Source organism: Manis javanica, chromosome 13 (assembly GCF_040802235.1).
Source record: "Manis javanica isolate MJ-LG chromosome 13, MJ_LKY, whole genome shotgun sequence".
Taxonomy (NCBI): domain Eukaryota; kingdom Metazoa; phylum Chordata; class Mammalia; order Pholidota; family Manidae; genus Manis; species Manis javanica.
The window spans coordinates 1,732,253-1,747,439 of record NC_133168.1 but is presented as its reverse complement, the minus strand read 5'-3'; the positions used below and the strand labels follow the sequence as shown (position 1 = coordinate 1,747,439).

The following is a 15,187-nucleotide window of genomic DNA, read 5'->3' as shown; positions in this document are numbered from 1 at the left end:
TGTTCTTGGTGTGTGGGGTAAAAAAGTCAGGAGACCATGTCCCTGCCGGCTGACAGAGCTGGCCGTCTGTCCTCCAGCCAACGAGGACGAACAGAGAGGGTGAGGTTCGCAGTCACAGAGGACGGGGCCTGCGGGTGGGCCTCTCGTGAGCCACCACCTGAACATCTGGGAACGTTTTCTTTTGATGAGTCGCCAATATTTAAAAGATCTCACTGACGAATCCGGATCGATGCCTCCTTGTAACAAAGCCGGATGACCAGCAGCCCTGGCCTGCGCGCCGTGTAGCCCCTGCGACTGGCTGGAGCCGAGTGGCACCCCACGCCCCCAGCTGGGGTCGCAGCAGCAGCTGCCCACGTGTGCCTGCCCACCGCGCTCAGTGCCCTTCTGGCCGTGGTCCCTGGTGATGCAGCAGGAGTGGTAGGTCACAGAGAAGCGAGAGGCAGGGGGCAGTCAGATGTGTGTCGTGCCAGCTGTCTTGGGAGCTTGTCCGTGACCCCAACCCGCTTCATCCCACGTCTTAGTTTGTTGAACAGTCGGTCAGCGAGGTGTTTCTTGAGCCCCTTTGAAGTTCCCAGCACTGTTCAGGGTGGCAGTCTGCTGAGGGGGACAGACAGCGGACAGGAGAGCGAAGAAATGGGTGACTTGGGCTCCGACGAGCTCTGTGAGGATAGAGTAGAGGGTGGAGACTGATTGTGGAGAGAGTGGTGAGCATAGCAGGGCCCTGGTAGGACCCCTCAGGTCAGGAGGGCCTGGTGCTTGCTGGACTGAAGCCCTCGCCGGGTGAGAACAGATGGGGTCTGGAGCCCGACTGGGGGTGACTCAGGTCACGTGACAGGAGCAGGGTCACTTCTTGCAAACAGGTGGCAGAGCTGGTGTGGGGCCACTCAAGTGTCCTCTACGCGATGTTCTTGCTTCTGAGCCTGGATGCAGCGCAATGCATTTAACTCTTAGTTGCTCACATTGGAAACCTGCTGCTTGGTGAGCCACTCACGGCCACCCAGAGACACGAAGGGACGTTCCACCTCCGCCCTTGTCTTCTGTGCTTCCTGCATGGCTGAGCTTGTCCCTCCCGGGCCACCTGGCCCCAGTGCGCTTGGCCTCAGCTGTGCCAGGAGGCGCCATGTGCGGTGGTCATACCCCAGCACGGAGGCCGTCCTCACGGCTCCAGGTAGCCCCAAAGCATGTCTCCCTGAGGTTGTTATCTGCCTACTTGCGTCCTTCCCACTCCCCACTCCTCTCCCCGAGGCCTGTGCGAGCGCAGAAAGGTCGCCGTCGTTTCCGAAGCGCACATCGCCTTGTTAGAGCAGGTATCTCAGGGCTGCGGCCTCGGCACCGTTGGTGCAGAGCTCCCCGGGCCTGGCTTCAGAGCCTCTCGCCTTTGAAGTGTGTCCATTGGGCAGCTGAGGCCATCAGGCCCCCGGGCATGGAGACAGGGTGTGTCCCCGCTTTGGTGCCAAGGGCAGGGGCTGTGGTGGCAGGTCTGGAATCCCTGATTTAAGGAAACGAAGGGGATGAGGTGCATCGCCACCTTTATGGGGCCAGCAGCTTCCCTGCTCCGTTCAAATAGGGTTTTGGCTGGAGGTGGCGGTGTGGCCCACCCCTCCCCGCTGCTCAGGCTGGGCACAGACCCCAGCGCCATCCCCACCTGCCCATTCCCCCTCCCCTTGGCCTCAGGAGCCCTCAGGGTTTCCTGACACCTCCCGTCTGCATTCCCCCTTCCCACCGCTGGCCGCCCGCCTTCGCCTCTTTCTGTCTTTGGCCTTCCGCCCTCCTGTCTTGCCCTGCCCTCGGCTCAGTGGGGGCTGCAGGGGCGTCAGCCGGCAGCGCCCAGGGAACCGAGCCCCCTCCCCGCGACTGTGAGCCTCAGCCGCTTCCCCCTTATCCCAGCGACTATGAAAACGGGTGGCTTCCTCCGTGTGCCCTGGGCCAGAGGGCCGCAAGCAAGCACAAATCAGGTTGCGTCGTCCCTCGCTGAAAACCCTGCAGGGGCTCCCTGTGCCTTTAAAAGGAATATTTGCCAAACTGAGTTCTAGAGAACACTTCTGGCAAAGTATTAAGAGCTTTTCCGTGGAAAAGGGGTCAGCGCTCAAATAAGACTGCGTGCTGCTCCGTCTCGGGGAGGCATGGGGCACACGAGCCTATTGAAGGGTCGGTAGAGCCGTCCGCTGAGACACCTGTTTAGTTTTAATTCAACCCAGCATTTCACAACCTACTTGACTGTCAACTCTGTCTTCTGGGGAACACAGTAGGGACAAACCAGCGTAGCACAGAAGTTGGCAAACTTATTCTGTAAATGCCAGAGAGCAAAGATTTTAGACCTTGTGGGCCACCCAGCTTCTGTTCGACCTACTCAGCTCTGCCGTTGTAGTGGGGAAGCAGCACCGACAGATTTACGGCAGTAAGATTTGAATTTCATGTGATTTTCACATGTTACCAAATACTGTTCTTTTGAATTTTTTCCAAATCATTTAAAAATAAAAGGCCATTGTTAGCTTGCAGGCTATGCAAAAACAAGAGGGTCTGGCCCAGCCTAACATGCAGGCCCTTCTCCTGCTGCCTGTGCAGCTCCCCTGGCCTGCGGGCCTGCTGCCCCCGTGGCCTGTTCCCCTGCTCCCCACCACCCCCTGTGCAGCTGCACCCCTGGCCTGCTCACCCCCTGTGTGCCCACTCTCCCCGTGGCCTACGCACCTGCCCCCACAGTCTGTGGAACTGCTCCCGTCCCCCGGACCCCCAGCCTGCCCACCCCCTACGTGCCCACTCCCCCCATGGCCTGTGCACCTGCTTCCCCCACCCCCCGGCCCCTGTGCCTGGGCACCAGCATCCTGGAGCTCTTTGCGGTTCCCCAAAACTGCCCTGCTGTCTCATGCCTTGGGCAGGACCCACTGTGTGATTTGCTAGACCTAATGCAAAATGAGAAAGTGAGGCTCTTTATTAAAAAATTGTTCAGAATTTCAAGATTGCAAAATCAAAGCGTTAAGCCAAGCGCCTTCTCCGCCTAGGGCCTGGCCGACTTGAGTGCGCACGCCTGAAGCTGGCTCCTACCCAGAATTCTGCTGGCCCTTCAGAGTGCCTCTCAGCCTCCACCTCCTCTGGGGGCCTTTCCCTGACCAGCTCCCAGCCCCCCAGAACCCCCTTTCTGTGTGCCCCCTCGCCTGGCCCGGGCCACGCTGTACAGCTTTTCTCTTACTCTTCTGTCTCTCTGTTGCCTCGACCAGACCAACCTCAGTAGGAAAAGAGGTTTTCGCTGTTTGTAGGCCTGGAGCCCAAAGCAGAGTCTAGGAAATAGAGAAATGCCTGTGAAATGGAGCGGATCCCTCACGGTCATGCTCCCCCATTGTGGAATCCTGTAGTCCACCCACCATCCATTACAAAATTAGTACGACCAGCTGCACCTTTGCCAGGGAGACGCAGAGTATCGCCGCTCATGCTCAGTGCGACGGTGGACGTCCAGCAGCAGAGGGTCCCGGGGCAGCTCGTGGCTTTGGTAATGACTGATGAGCCCACTCTGCCAGACCGTGAGAGTAGAGAGGGGCAGCTCCCCCACCGATGCCGTAGGTGTGCGCCCCCCAGAACAGAAGCTCCCTGACAGTTGGGCCCTCTCGTTCACACCGGGCCGCCAGGACACGCAGTGGCACCTGGCACACAGCAGTGCCGCCTAGTCCGTACTTAGGGAGAGAATTAAACAAGTGCCGAAATACAGGGATAGGCGAGAATGCTTTGTGAGCTGAAACTGTGCTTTGTGAATCGGTGGAGATGTTTAAGGTACCGCGGTGCTGTGGAGAGCACCCTGGATCGTAAGGCAGGATCCCTGGGCTCTCTTAACATGACTGACAGGAACGTCTAGCTTTTGAGTGTGTTCATACCAGCTGAGCCACTTGACGCCTGAGGAGTAAGATGGGGACATGGAGGAAGGTGAGAGGAAGACTGAGGGACGTGCCCGTGACCTGAGGCTGGCGTAGGGCAGAGCCTGTGCCCTCACTGTGCAGGCCTGGCTCTCCCCAAACTCGCTCTGTGACTGCAGCCTCGTCACTTAACCTTTGGGGTTCTTGGTTTTCTCATCTGAGAAATGAAAGTTGTACTAGACGACCTTAGAAGATGCTTCCAGCTTTAGAACTCAGGGTTTTGAACCAGGGCTCTCCCGTTTTAACCACTGGTTTGCAAAATAAGTATCTTAATCAAAGTTTCTACTGGAGAATAAAATAAATTAAGGGTCCACTCTTTTGTGCGATAACAACTGTGAACTGACCCAAAGGGAGGTAATGCATTCCAGGCCAGCAAGGGTTTTGAAGCAGGGAGTGGTCAGAGCAAACTGTGTGGTTTTGTTACTGGGGGGCTTCTCGGGGTGTTGGGGTCACTGTCATGGGGACACAGCAGTATTCATGTGGACTGGCTGTTCACAGACCCAAATTCAAGTGTTTGCCTTCTGGTAGATTCCAAGCTATCCATTTTTACCTGAATTGATGTGATGAGGTCTTGGAGATGTTCAGAGAGGTTTGGGCCATATAATTCCAGACTTGGTTGTAAGTAATATATAAGTTTTAAATTGTATAAATTCTTAGATTGTAAAATTATTGAAGTCATGATTCCTAAAATAGGAAATGCTTTGACAAAACATTTCCTTGATTATTACAGCAAAGAAGACAGTAATATCCAAACAAACAGTTATGATGGGGGACTCTACGGTAAAAATAAATGGGCTTTATTTAACCCGATCAAATGCCATCGGCCACTTCAAGAGTCACCCACTTCAGCTAACTTACGGAGGCGTCGGTGAAATCAAGGAGCAAGAAATCTTCAAAGGAGCGACGTGTTTGCCGTCCCATCCCAGAGGTGGAAGGTCAGTATTCTTTTTATTTAATTTTCTGGTCAGGATAACTGTCACTTACTGTTTTGTTCTCTGTCTTAAGTAGAGGCTTGATTTGCATTTCCCCCTTTTATGTAAACAGATTTTAAATTAATGATGCATGAATAGGGAAGATTTCTTCTCAGGCTGAGTGGAGTGGATTTCCTTCCTTCCCTGTTTAATCCCCGGGGAAACGTTCCTACCCGCTGAAGCGCTGCTTGGGTGGGACTGCCAGAATAAGGTCTGCTTTCGTCGGGCTGCGCCAGCTCCCGAGTCATGACTGATTGTTTCGTTGGTGTGTTATTTGGGATTCTTGCTGGCCTGGAATGCATTACCTCCCTTTGGGTCAGTTCACAGTTGTTATCGCACAAAAGAGTGGACCCTTAATTTATTTTATTCTCCAGTAGAAACTTTGATTAAGATACTTATTTTGCAAACCAGTGGTTAAAACGGGAGAGCCCTGGAGATGTCTGTGATCTGAGAGCCCCCTCTCTAAACCCTCACAAGGTGAATGACTGGTCATTGCTGTCTTTGATGCCATGTTCCTAGAAAGGCCTTTCTTTCGAACCCAGTCTTTGTTGACACCTTCCCCACCCACCTACCTAGGCACCCCCAAGTTCATACCCTGTTCCTAGATAGGGCTTTCTAGGGCTTCCCTGAGAAAATAGAGGAGCAGTTTTCCTACCATATGAAGGATTCATGGAGAAACGTCACTGTATGGGCCATGGAAATTCTCACGCTGGGGTTCCTCTAATGAAGCCTTGGGTAACTGGGGGCCTGGGTGGGGGGCAGACCGAGGGGAGCAGGCTCTGTTTTCCAGGCCCAGCCAGCAGCGATGCTAAGATAGGCATAAGGTCTTGGACTGTACAGGTCACTCAGTTAAAGATATTTTTCTATGACTTTCCATTGGGTCATCGTGGACAAGTGCCCAGTGTGAATTTGCTTAACAAGATTAAATTCCATGGGCCATTTTAGGGCCAAGAACTTGTTGCCCTCACTTGAGATTTTGGGCCGGACTTTGGCCCGTGTACATGTAGTGTGGAAGCCGCTCTGCGAGCCGGCCGCCTGGTGGCTGGTGGTCGAGCTGAACGGACCTTGTCTGCCGCACAGCCTGAAGAGTGGTGCTTGTAAAGTTGCTTTGCATTCAGAGCATTTTTTAAATTAAAGGAAAAATGAAATGTCTCCTTAAGTGGAAAAGGATGACTTCAAATCGGGACTTTGGGAGTTGAGCACAAAACCTCAAACTAGCCGTTGCGACACATCTTTTCTGTGTGTCAGCAAGTGGGAATAGGCCGTGGCCCTCGGAGCTGTAGAAGGCACAGGAGACCGTGCGTCGCTTTCTGCACGAAAGTGAAATGGAAACACATGGCTGCACCGTCTTTACAGTGACTCGCGTTGACCAGGGAAACCCAGACAAGCGCTCTTCACATTTATTTATTTTTGCAAATCTTCAGATGTAGCAGAATCATCTGGCCAGTCAGAGCTCGTGATGCCGTCCTCAGCCAGGGACAGCAGAGGCATCTCCGGCCCCTGTTTTATCCCACAGACACAAGGGCGGAACCGGGGTCCTGGAATCCCCTCCTCCGGCCGTCCACACGCAGGGGGCTGGCAGCAGCCCAGGTTGTCTCCTTTCTGCCTCGCTAGGGTGGTTTTTGCACCGCACAGTGACTGTGACTGAGTGGGGTTTGCAAGTCTAACTTCCAGTAGCATTTCTGCTTCAGGAATCTTTGCCTCCTTTAATCTTTGGATGGGGCTTTTTAGAAGTGGTGCCAAAAAACCGGTTTATACAGTAGGCTTAAAACAAACCAGAAAATGGAAACTATTAGCCAGTCTTTCATTAATTACATTTGTGAGTCAATCCAGGACACTTGATAATTGTTTCTTGTAAACATCTAAGTGGATAATTCCAAGAAATCATCTTTGCTATGCAGCGGGGTATTTCCAGTTGTGATGCTGAAGCCTTACCCGCAATGAACAGCTTTTCATCTTTAAACCATCACACGGGAAAGGCAGACTCTGGTCAGTGAGCTGGGCGGGCGGAGAGGGGAGGGGAGGGAGGGCAAAACGGGGAAAAGGGGAGGCTTGGGAGGAGAGGGAGTGAGGACGTGCCCCCCCCCCCCAGCCCAGGGCGCTGACACGCTCGTCCGCGTGACAAGGGCCACGTCCGTGCTGAGGGCTTCTCAGGCTGGGGACAGAAAGGAGCAGTTCACTTCCTTGAACCAGCATTGACTTGTACAGCCTTAATGTAGAATATGGCCCATCAGACATGGGCGGGACTGGAGGTTCACTTCATGCTCAGTGTGACGGAAAAGGATTCGCGAAGCAAGGTAGCATCGCAAACAAGATCTTGGGGGACTGTTGACTTCCGAGGAGAGAACAGGCCCTCCAGGACCTACTGAGCTGTCGCCTTCGGACCGGGTGTCCACTACCGGTGTGCACGCACCCGTGTCAGGGTCCCGTTACGGTTCGGCTGCCTGCCCCTGAACAGCCCTACGCTTTCTCTTGCTTTGTGTTGCCATATGGATTGGAAATAATAAAGCTTCCGTTAAAATATGTGTGTGTGTTTATTTCCATCCATCCATCCAGTGGTTCAAGCTGATGAGACCCTGTGTGTATCTGCTTAAAAACATTTTAAGGCTTTCTGCGGCAATGTCATTCAGACCATGGTCTGGAAATGTGATCTGGAAGAGGAAGGCCAAGGGCAGTCACTTGCACGGAGGCTCGACTCTTTGCTGGGGGCCTGAATCCCTGGATTTTGGTTCATTTTTCTCTCAGCCACTTAATTTCACTGTGTGCCCTTTGGCAAGTCTCTTTAACACTTTCAGGGGCTCAGTTTTCTGACCTGTAAAATGGAAATAGCTCTGGTCCTTCACTCCCGCCTCTTCCCAGACCTCCCTGTAGATCGGGGGATGGTGAGTGAGGCCTGAAAGCCTCATCTGTGAACCTTCAAGTCCCATTAGCATTGTTGGGATCAAAGTAAGAAATGAATCTGAATGAAATGCAACAAAGCGAAAAACAGAGGGACGAATGTCACCCCTGAAGCCGAAGAGTGGCCCCAGCCCCAGCGACAGGACACGAAGCTCCTGCACGCTGCCGGGTGGGCCTGCGGCTCTGCCTGCCCAGCGGGCCTCCCTGCGCAGAGCAAACTGCCTCAGCCTGTAAGGCGGCCAGTCGGCCCGTGCTTGGACGAGGGCTGACCCTGCCTTTCCGAACTGCCTTCCCAGGGATGGGTACGTGGCCCAGGGCTGCCTAGACAGAGTTGTGGAACCCGCCAGCACTGGTGGTTGAGTCAGAGGTGGGCACGTGGTCCAAGACGGGCCGGCTGAGCTCCCCCGGGACCCCTGCCAAGGCCTCGGGGGAGGTGCTCCCTCCAGGTTCATGGACTGTAAAGATGCTGCGGTCTTGAGGCCAAGGTGGCCCTGTCCTTGCCTGTGGAGGGTGACAGAGGAGAGTGACGCGGAGACACAGAGCTGAGGATTGGCGAGAGTGGCTGAGTTCACGGTACTTGGGAAGCCCGATGGGCTGTGCCCAGGCCGCCCACCCTGAGCCAGAGCGCCTTCTCTCTCTCTCCTGCCTGCTGCCTTCCTTCCTTCCTCTCTCTTCCTCCCTTCTTCCTGTTTGGTAGGGCTGCTTATAGTCCTTCAGGGTTTTGTGACTTGAAATATTGCGACCAAGAGTCTGGTTAACCTGCCAGACTAAGGAAAATAGATGAAATCGAGGGGTCATTTGGGAGCGGACACTGACCTCCTCAGACCTGCAGCCAGAGCAGATGTCACTAAACGTGAATCTCTTAGTCCAGAAAGATGTACCCAGTAGCCTTAGTTAAAGAAACGAGACCCAGGATGTGGGCCAGCTGCCGGACAAGAGGAGAGGCTTCCACTCGAGCCCCAGAAGGCAAGGCAGCAGAGAATGGGGCCAAGGGACGCGCTGCCCTCATCTGCTGTGAGCCAGCTGGTTTGTGCGTGCGGGTGTCGGGGGGCGGGGGAGTCGCCAGGTGAGAACTCAAGGAGCCCGTCACGCGACGGGGCTCTTCGTGAGTCACATGACCTTCTGCACACAGACAAAGGGGACCCACGCTTTGGGTAAAAAAAATAATAGACTTGGTGAATGGATGTTCAAGAAAACTACACTGAAGCTGCAGAATACCCCATTTCTCTCCCTGTGGATCCTGCTTACTCTTCAATAAATAAATGTTGGTAACTTGAAAATTACAGATAATGTGATTATCTCTTCTTTTAAAAAAGAGGCTGCTCTTTGCATTATAAGAATTCAAATTAGATACTATAACTCCACCCAAAGAGATGAAGTATGTGCATAGGTTCTCAAGAGACAAAAGAAAAGTGTACAAAAGGGAGAGAAAAGTCATACAAAAAGAAATAAGAAGCTATGAAAATGATGGTAGCAGTTGAGATGTGGGATGGTATGACACTTCCTGAAGGGGACTGTCTTCCTCTGCCCGTCAGGTGATTTACAGATATTAACTCATTAGATATTCACAAGCACCCACTGGAATGGAAGTGACCAGAACAGAAAGAATGAGAAAAGTATTAAGACATAATAGAAGACAACTTTCTGAAATAAATACTTGACTCCAAAGCTCAGATGGACACATTGTGTGCCAACAAAATTGGATATGGAATATTGTACACTGAGACATTTTCAACAATGTTCAGCTCTAGAACACTGCCCACTACACGCACATACTCGGTCAGCAACTGTTGGTCGAGTGGGTAAAGGGAAGACGGTATCCCACGGCCATCCAGGCTGCAGGACAAAAGGACAGACTGCTCTGGCTTTATTAGGACGTCCCTCTGTGCCACAAGTCAGTGGACTTATGTCTGTGAAGTCCTAAGTGTGGGAAGGGCAACCTAGAGTTATATTGCCAGCCCAGCTGTCCTTCAGTAAAAAGGCAACAGAGATATTTTCAAATGTAAATGAACCTGGGGATATAATACTCATGCTTTCTAGAAAACTCTTTGAGAGTCAAAATTCAAAACTCAGAAATGAAGACGTTTCTATGGTGAGTACTGACTGTGTTTTCATTCTGAATTAAAATGATAACTCTGAAAATGATGATTGTGGAATAGAAACCTTAATGATGTAGTAGTGACGAAACTAACCAAGCTGGTACTCGGAAGACTGAGCACTGGTTCTCTTCATCATGGAATAGCTTTGCTAGTAGCTACAGTCTGAAACTGAAACGTCAAGTTAGAGAAGAATGATTTCGGCATCCTAACATCTTTCCTTGTTTTTTTCCCTTAACTTCAGAGAAATCTTTTAGAAACTAGTGTCCCTTGGGAAGACCCGTTCATCTGAAGTTCCACAGTTCCTTCAGTTTCACCTCGATTTCTGTTTCTCTGTATAATTCAAGTAAAACTTACACTTGATAGCTTTAAATTACAATGGCATGTATGGCATGATCCCATTTATATGTATCCTTTACCTACCCACCCTCCAAGTCACCCTTCTGTTCTTCCATTCTTTTATCTTTTCCTCTGTTTATATGAAAAAATGTGTCTGGAATGATGTTTATCACATATCAACAATATTTATTTCTGTGTGATGGGATCCTGGGTGATTCTTTAATATCTTCTTTGTACTTTCTTATATTGCCTGGCCTTAAAAATTAATAAATACAGCAGTCTTTCCAAAAATAGTGAAGTCATTATTCTTTTAAGAAAGTAAGGGGAATGTGGCTGAGACAGTGTTTCCATGTGGAAAAGGCAACATTTGCCGGAACAGCTCTGCGGCGTCCCACCTTACTCGACTGTTTTCATTAGACGAGCGTGCCTAGGTGAGCTGGAGGCTAGGAGCTGGAGAGGTGGACCCTGTGCAGGAGCGGCTTGCTGCCCAGCTGTGGCCTCTGGCACAGCAGATCGGCATCACCTGGGCGGGAGCTTGTCGGTAATGCAGAATCGCAGGCCTCCTCCCAGACCTGCTGAATTCTTACAAGATCTCCAGGCGACCTGAATGCACGAGGAATTTTGGGAGGCACTGTTCAGTGGTCAACGCTGGAGAAACGAAAGGGAATTGAAGGAAAGCATTGTGGGCGTCACCTCATTCTGACTGAAGGTCAGAGACGGTTTCCTGGGGTGCTTGGGGCTTGGGGTGCCTCTCAAGGCTGATTTTCAGTAGAGGCGGAATGTTTCTTGCTACAGGAGCAGCGTGAGCGGAGGGGGTTTGACTCGGCGGCAGGTGCGAAGTGACAGATGGCCTGGTGAGGCGGGAGCGCTGGCGCTGAAGCTGTAGACGCAGGGAGCCACGGAGATGTTTTCCACGGAAGAGTGACTCTCCGGCAGAACCGTGACGCGTGACCGGAGAGGGCAAAGCCTGGGCCGAAGGGGGCCGTGGGCGGCAGGTGCAGCGGTTCGGGTGGGAGGCGGTGGTGTGTGCGCCGGAGCACCCCGCCGGATGTGAAGGATGCAGAGCAGAGAAGGGGGCCCTGGGCAGGCCCGGTCCCCGCAGTGACCCTTACGGAGAGGGCAGGCGCCCCAGCTCTGCCCTGCGCCCACGTCCCCGAGCCCCAGCAGTGAGAGGTTACCGGAAGAGTTTCCAGACATGTCAGCACTGTTTTAATGACCGACATTACAAAGAGAATTCTGCCTGAACAGTCACATGCCAACACAATGAAATTAAAGAGCATGATTTTAAAGGAATGCTCATACGATCAAAATTTAAGAAAAAGAAAGCCTTCTGAGGTATCTGTAGCATTGGGCTGTGGCTCAAGGTTTTAAAAATATGAAGACGATACATGAAATCTTTGTACCTTTTCCAGTAATCACTGACCGGCTCCTACTAAAGCTGTGTGCATATGAACTCGATCAGACAGTGCTTTAGTCGACCCCTGACTCCCTTAGCTCCCAGTAGGAGCCCAGCACCCCGTGCCCTTCACAGCCCCACGGTTCCGAGACGCCTCGTGTGACAATTTACCCAAGTTTTCAGATGTGCCAGTCCCTGTGCTGGGCAGAGGCCCTGCTCCATTTTAAGATCAACCAGAAGCAGGGGGCTCAGGACCTTGCCCCGGCCACGTGGCTGGTGAGCGCCAGGCCTGGGGTTTGGGCACAGGGAGCCCGGGGCCCGCGCCTACGCGCTCAGCTGCCAGGTAGTGGTCGTGCGGAGACGCAGTCAGCCCCATTCTGTGCTCGAGGCCCCAGCACTGCCGGCCTCGGCGTGCACACCAGGGTGCCAAGGGAGGCAACCTTGTCACTGGCCGTGACCGCAGGGAGGGGAAGGCCTTTAGTTGAAAACTGACTTGATTCCAGTAGTTGTTTAGGACAATACTGAAAAGAAGGCCTTCCTTCTATTGTCCTCAGACCTTCTTGCTAGTTCTGGGAGTGATAAGCATAGGAACTTCCTGGGCCTCGCAGCCCGCCAGGCTTTTGGTATTTTACTTTTCCATAGGGTAGATTTCCTTAATTTCTATCTTCTTTGAAATCTCCGTTTGAATTTCAGTGATAAGAATGTTGACGAAGAGGATCCCATCCCCATATTCTTTCTTTGACTGGCTGGGGACATGTTGCTACCAGATCTGTGTTTTTACTGTGTATAAAATAAAGCAACTGTTTCAGAGTATTAAGTAATTAGACATATTTTGAAGATTAACTTTATCTTTTCTCCATGACAAAAGGAAGTGTTAAGAAAAGGACATGTTTATGGAAAAACTGATCCTTGGAGAAGCTAATCCTTTTTTTTTTTTTTTACATTTGCATGCTAAATAAATCCCTGGGGCAGTAGTGGAGGGCAGGACATGGCAGTGGACATTCACTGGAGAATGGACACATAGATGTTCACAGGGGACCCTGGCCACACATATATGCCTTCTGTGTGAAGTTTTGGAGCAAATTATATTCGGTGGCAAAAAAAATTTTGTTGTAAAACTTGCACTGTTATTCTTTCAGTGTTTTTTACTTTGGAATTTTGTGCAGATATTTAAAAGTAAGTCCTCTGGGGTCTCATCAGTTCCAGCTAATGAGAAATTGTGTCCTTCTTAGAAGGTCTCTACCTGAAATATAACCTTAAACACAAACAGGCATAAAGTCCTGCTATTGGCCGGCCACCACACTTTTATTTGGAACACTGAATGTTTGTCATCTGGGGACCGCCTGAATTTACCTTCAATTTTTTAACATTTAAAATACTTCTGAAAATAAAACATGTTTAGAGAGCGGTCATTTAATTGATGTTTTAAAATGGAAGTAGGACACGCTGTGAGGTAGTGAAAGAATAAATGGGAAATGATAAGACCCAGGCTCCAGAGCTGACCCTGCTGTGTGACCTTGGGCACACCCGAGCCATTTGGAAACAGTTTTCTTTTGTGGAGAAAGAGAAAGACAGTCTCTCAGCCCCTGAATGCCAGGCTTTTGTGATTCTGGCGCACCGGAGTCCTTTCCTGCTGTCACAGTGGCCCCTTGTGGTGTGTATCCTTATTCAGTTTTTCGGTCTGCAAAGTCAACTTTGGATTTTTCTGTGGGAGGTTCCGAGTAACACTGTTTCATATTGTTGAGCAAACCTGACTTGTTTTTAATACTAAATTGTAGCTGGAAATCAGACGTTGATTCGAGGGGTTCAGAGCGAGCACCAAGCCCTGTTTTATACATAACGGCCCATGGATTCTTCAGGAGCTGTGCACAGCGCTCACAGCCGTTCAGAAGAGCTGCCCGGGCTTCTGTGCTGAGCGTGTCTATTCCTCTTCCTCCCAGGGACCCGGGGGAGAGGCGGCCGAGGGCCTTGTCGTGCCCCGCCAGCTCGGACCCAGGCAGGCTGGAAACCGCAGCAGGTGAGGTGCTTGTGTTCTTAGAGGTCCCCAGCCAGCACTCCGTCTTCAGCATCTCCATTTGTAGGAAAAACGATCGCACTGAAGGTGTCCTACGTTGACTCACTGGAAACCCCAGGAACTTTGTGTTCCTCAATATCTGCGTCACGTATCAACATTATTTTTATGAATTTTTATTATTCATCTCAGCAGTCATAATCCTTACCATGTACCCAACTCTAGTGCCTCAAACATCTGTGGATCACAGTCTTGATGACTGTACTGAAATTGTTTTGTACAAGTATTTGGCAAGTTGCAGAACTTGACATCAACATAGTTTTTGAGTTCGGAACTTGAGTTCAAAATCATCGCTCACTTCCAAGAAACTCTTAGCTATACAAAGACAGTTCTTTGGAGCTTTAAACTGAGAAAAATGTAGGACAATACAAATCACAGGTAGACGTGATGTCAGATGTATTCATGCAGTGGAGTATAACAGATAGATCAGCTGGCATACATTCATAACACTGAATGAAATGAGTACAAAATATAATAGTACATGAAAAATCAAGTTGCAAAGACAATGGCATATGCTGTTTACGGGCACGGGCCTGTGTGGTAACATGTAGAGTTAGGCACAATAAAAACAACCCAGTTTAGGATGGGGAGAACCCTTGGAGGGAGAGGTAGGGATGGATGGGGGTACCCAGGGGGTGTCAGCTATACCTGTACCGTTTATTTGATATAAGGGGGAGAATGAAAACAGGGTTAGTATTTGTAGGTGCACAGGTGTATGTCGTATTCTCCACTCTTATTTTGTGCACATGAAATTTTATGGAAACAAATTTCTATTAGGTTCAAAAATATTTCTTTACCTTCAAAACTAATTTCTTATCCCTAAAATGACTTCTGTGGCTAGTGGAATTTTCTGTAGCACTCTGGGAAATCTTAGCTAGACTGATTTCTGCGTCCACGCTGTTGCTAAGGCTTTTACATTTATGTGCTAAAAACATCAGCCAATAAACATTGTGTCACGTTTCTGTGTGCAGAGCGCAAAGCTGTGGTTAAGAACTATAACCACTGAGACAGCAGAATCTTCAAAAACACACTGAAATTTCTGCTTGACTTACCCAATTTCCTGTTGAATCATAATTTTTATATTTAGCAAACTGAACCTAGATGAAAGTACTTTCTAAAATATTAGGTTGTTGCCTGAGACTGAGAAAAACTTTGTTTTTCATGGATCTTAAAAAGTAATCACATGATTCCATGCTTTGGTTTCTAGAGTAGAACCTGGTTTTGTATATGAAATAGGATTTTTATGGGGAGCAGAGCTGGAGGAGGTGAACCTTAGGGATGCAGAGCTGGGAGGTAACATGCAGGGGGTGAAGCAGGGAAGTGGAGACAACTGCCCATTCCCGGGAGCGGGTGGAAAGCAAAGCCTTACACCGCGGTACCTGGCCACCTTCTGTTCTGGGAACAAGTCAGAAACAGTCAGGACAGCGTGCAAGGACCCTGACTTTCCCAGGGTGATTTCTCACCCCTGCTGTTCAACTCTTCCTGGGGTGAACATGTTATTGATCAGTTTGTCC

General features: G+C 50.5%; 1 protein-coding gene across 5 annotated transcripts in view; it reads left to right on the top strand.

Moving 5' to 3' along the window:
* ARMC2 (armadillo repeat containing 2) overlaps positions 1 to 15,187 on the top strand; it is an 88,416-nt gene that overhangs the window by 12,502 nt on the left and 60,727 nt on the right. For all 5 annotated transcript variants that reach the window (XM_073220811.1, XM_073220810.1, XM_073220813.1 and 2 more), the window contains 2 exons: positions 4,633 to 4,837; positions 13,543 to 13,619. In XM_073220811.1, the coding sequence (XP_073076912.1) occupies positions 4,633 to 4,837; positions 13,543 to 13,619 (282 nt within the window). The remainder of the gene's footprint in view (positions 1 to 4,632; positions 4,838 to 13,542; positions 13,620 to 15,187) is intronic.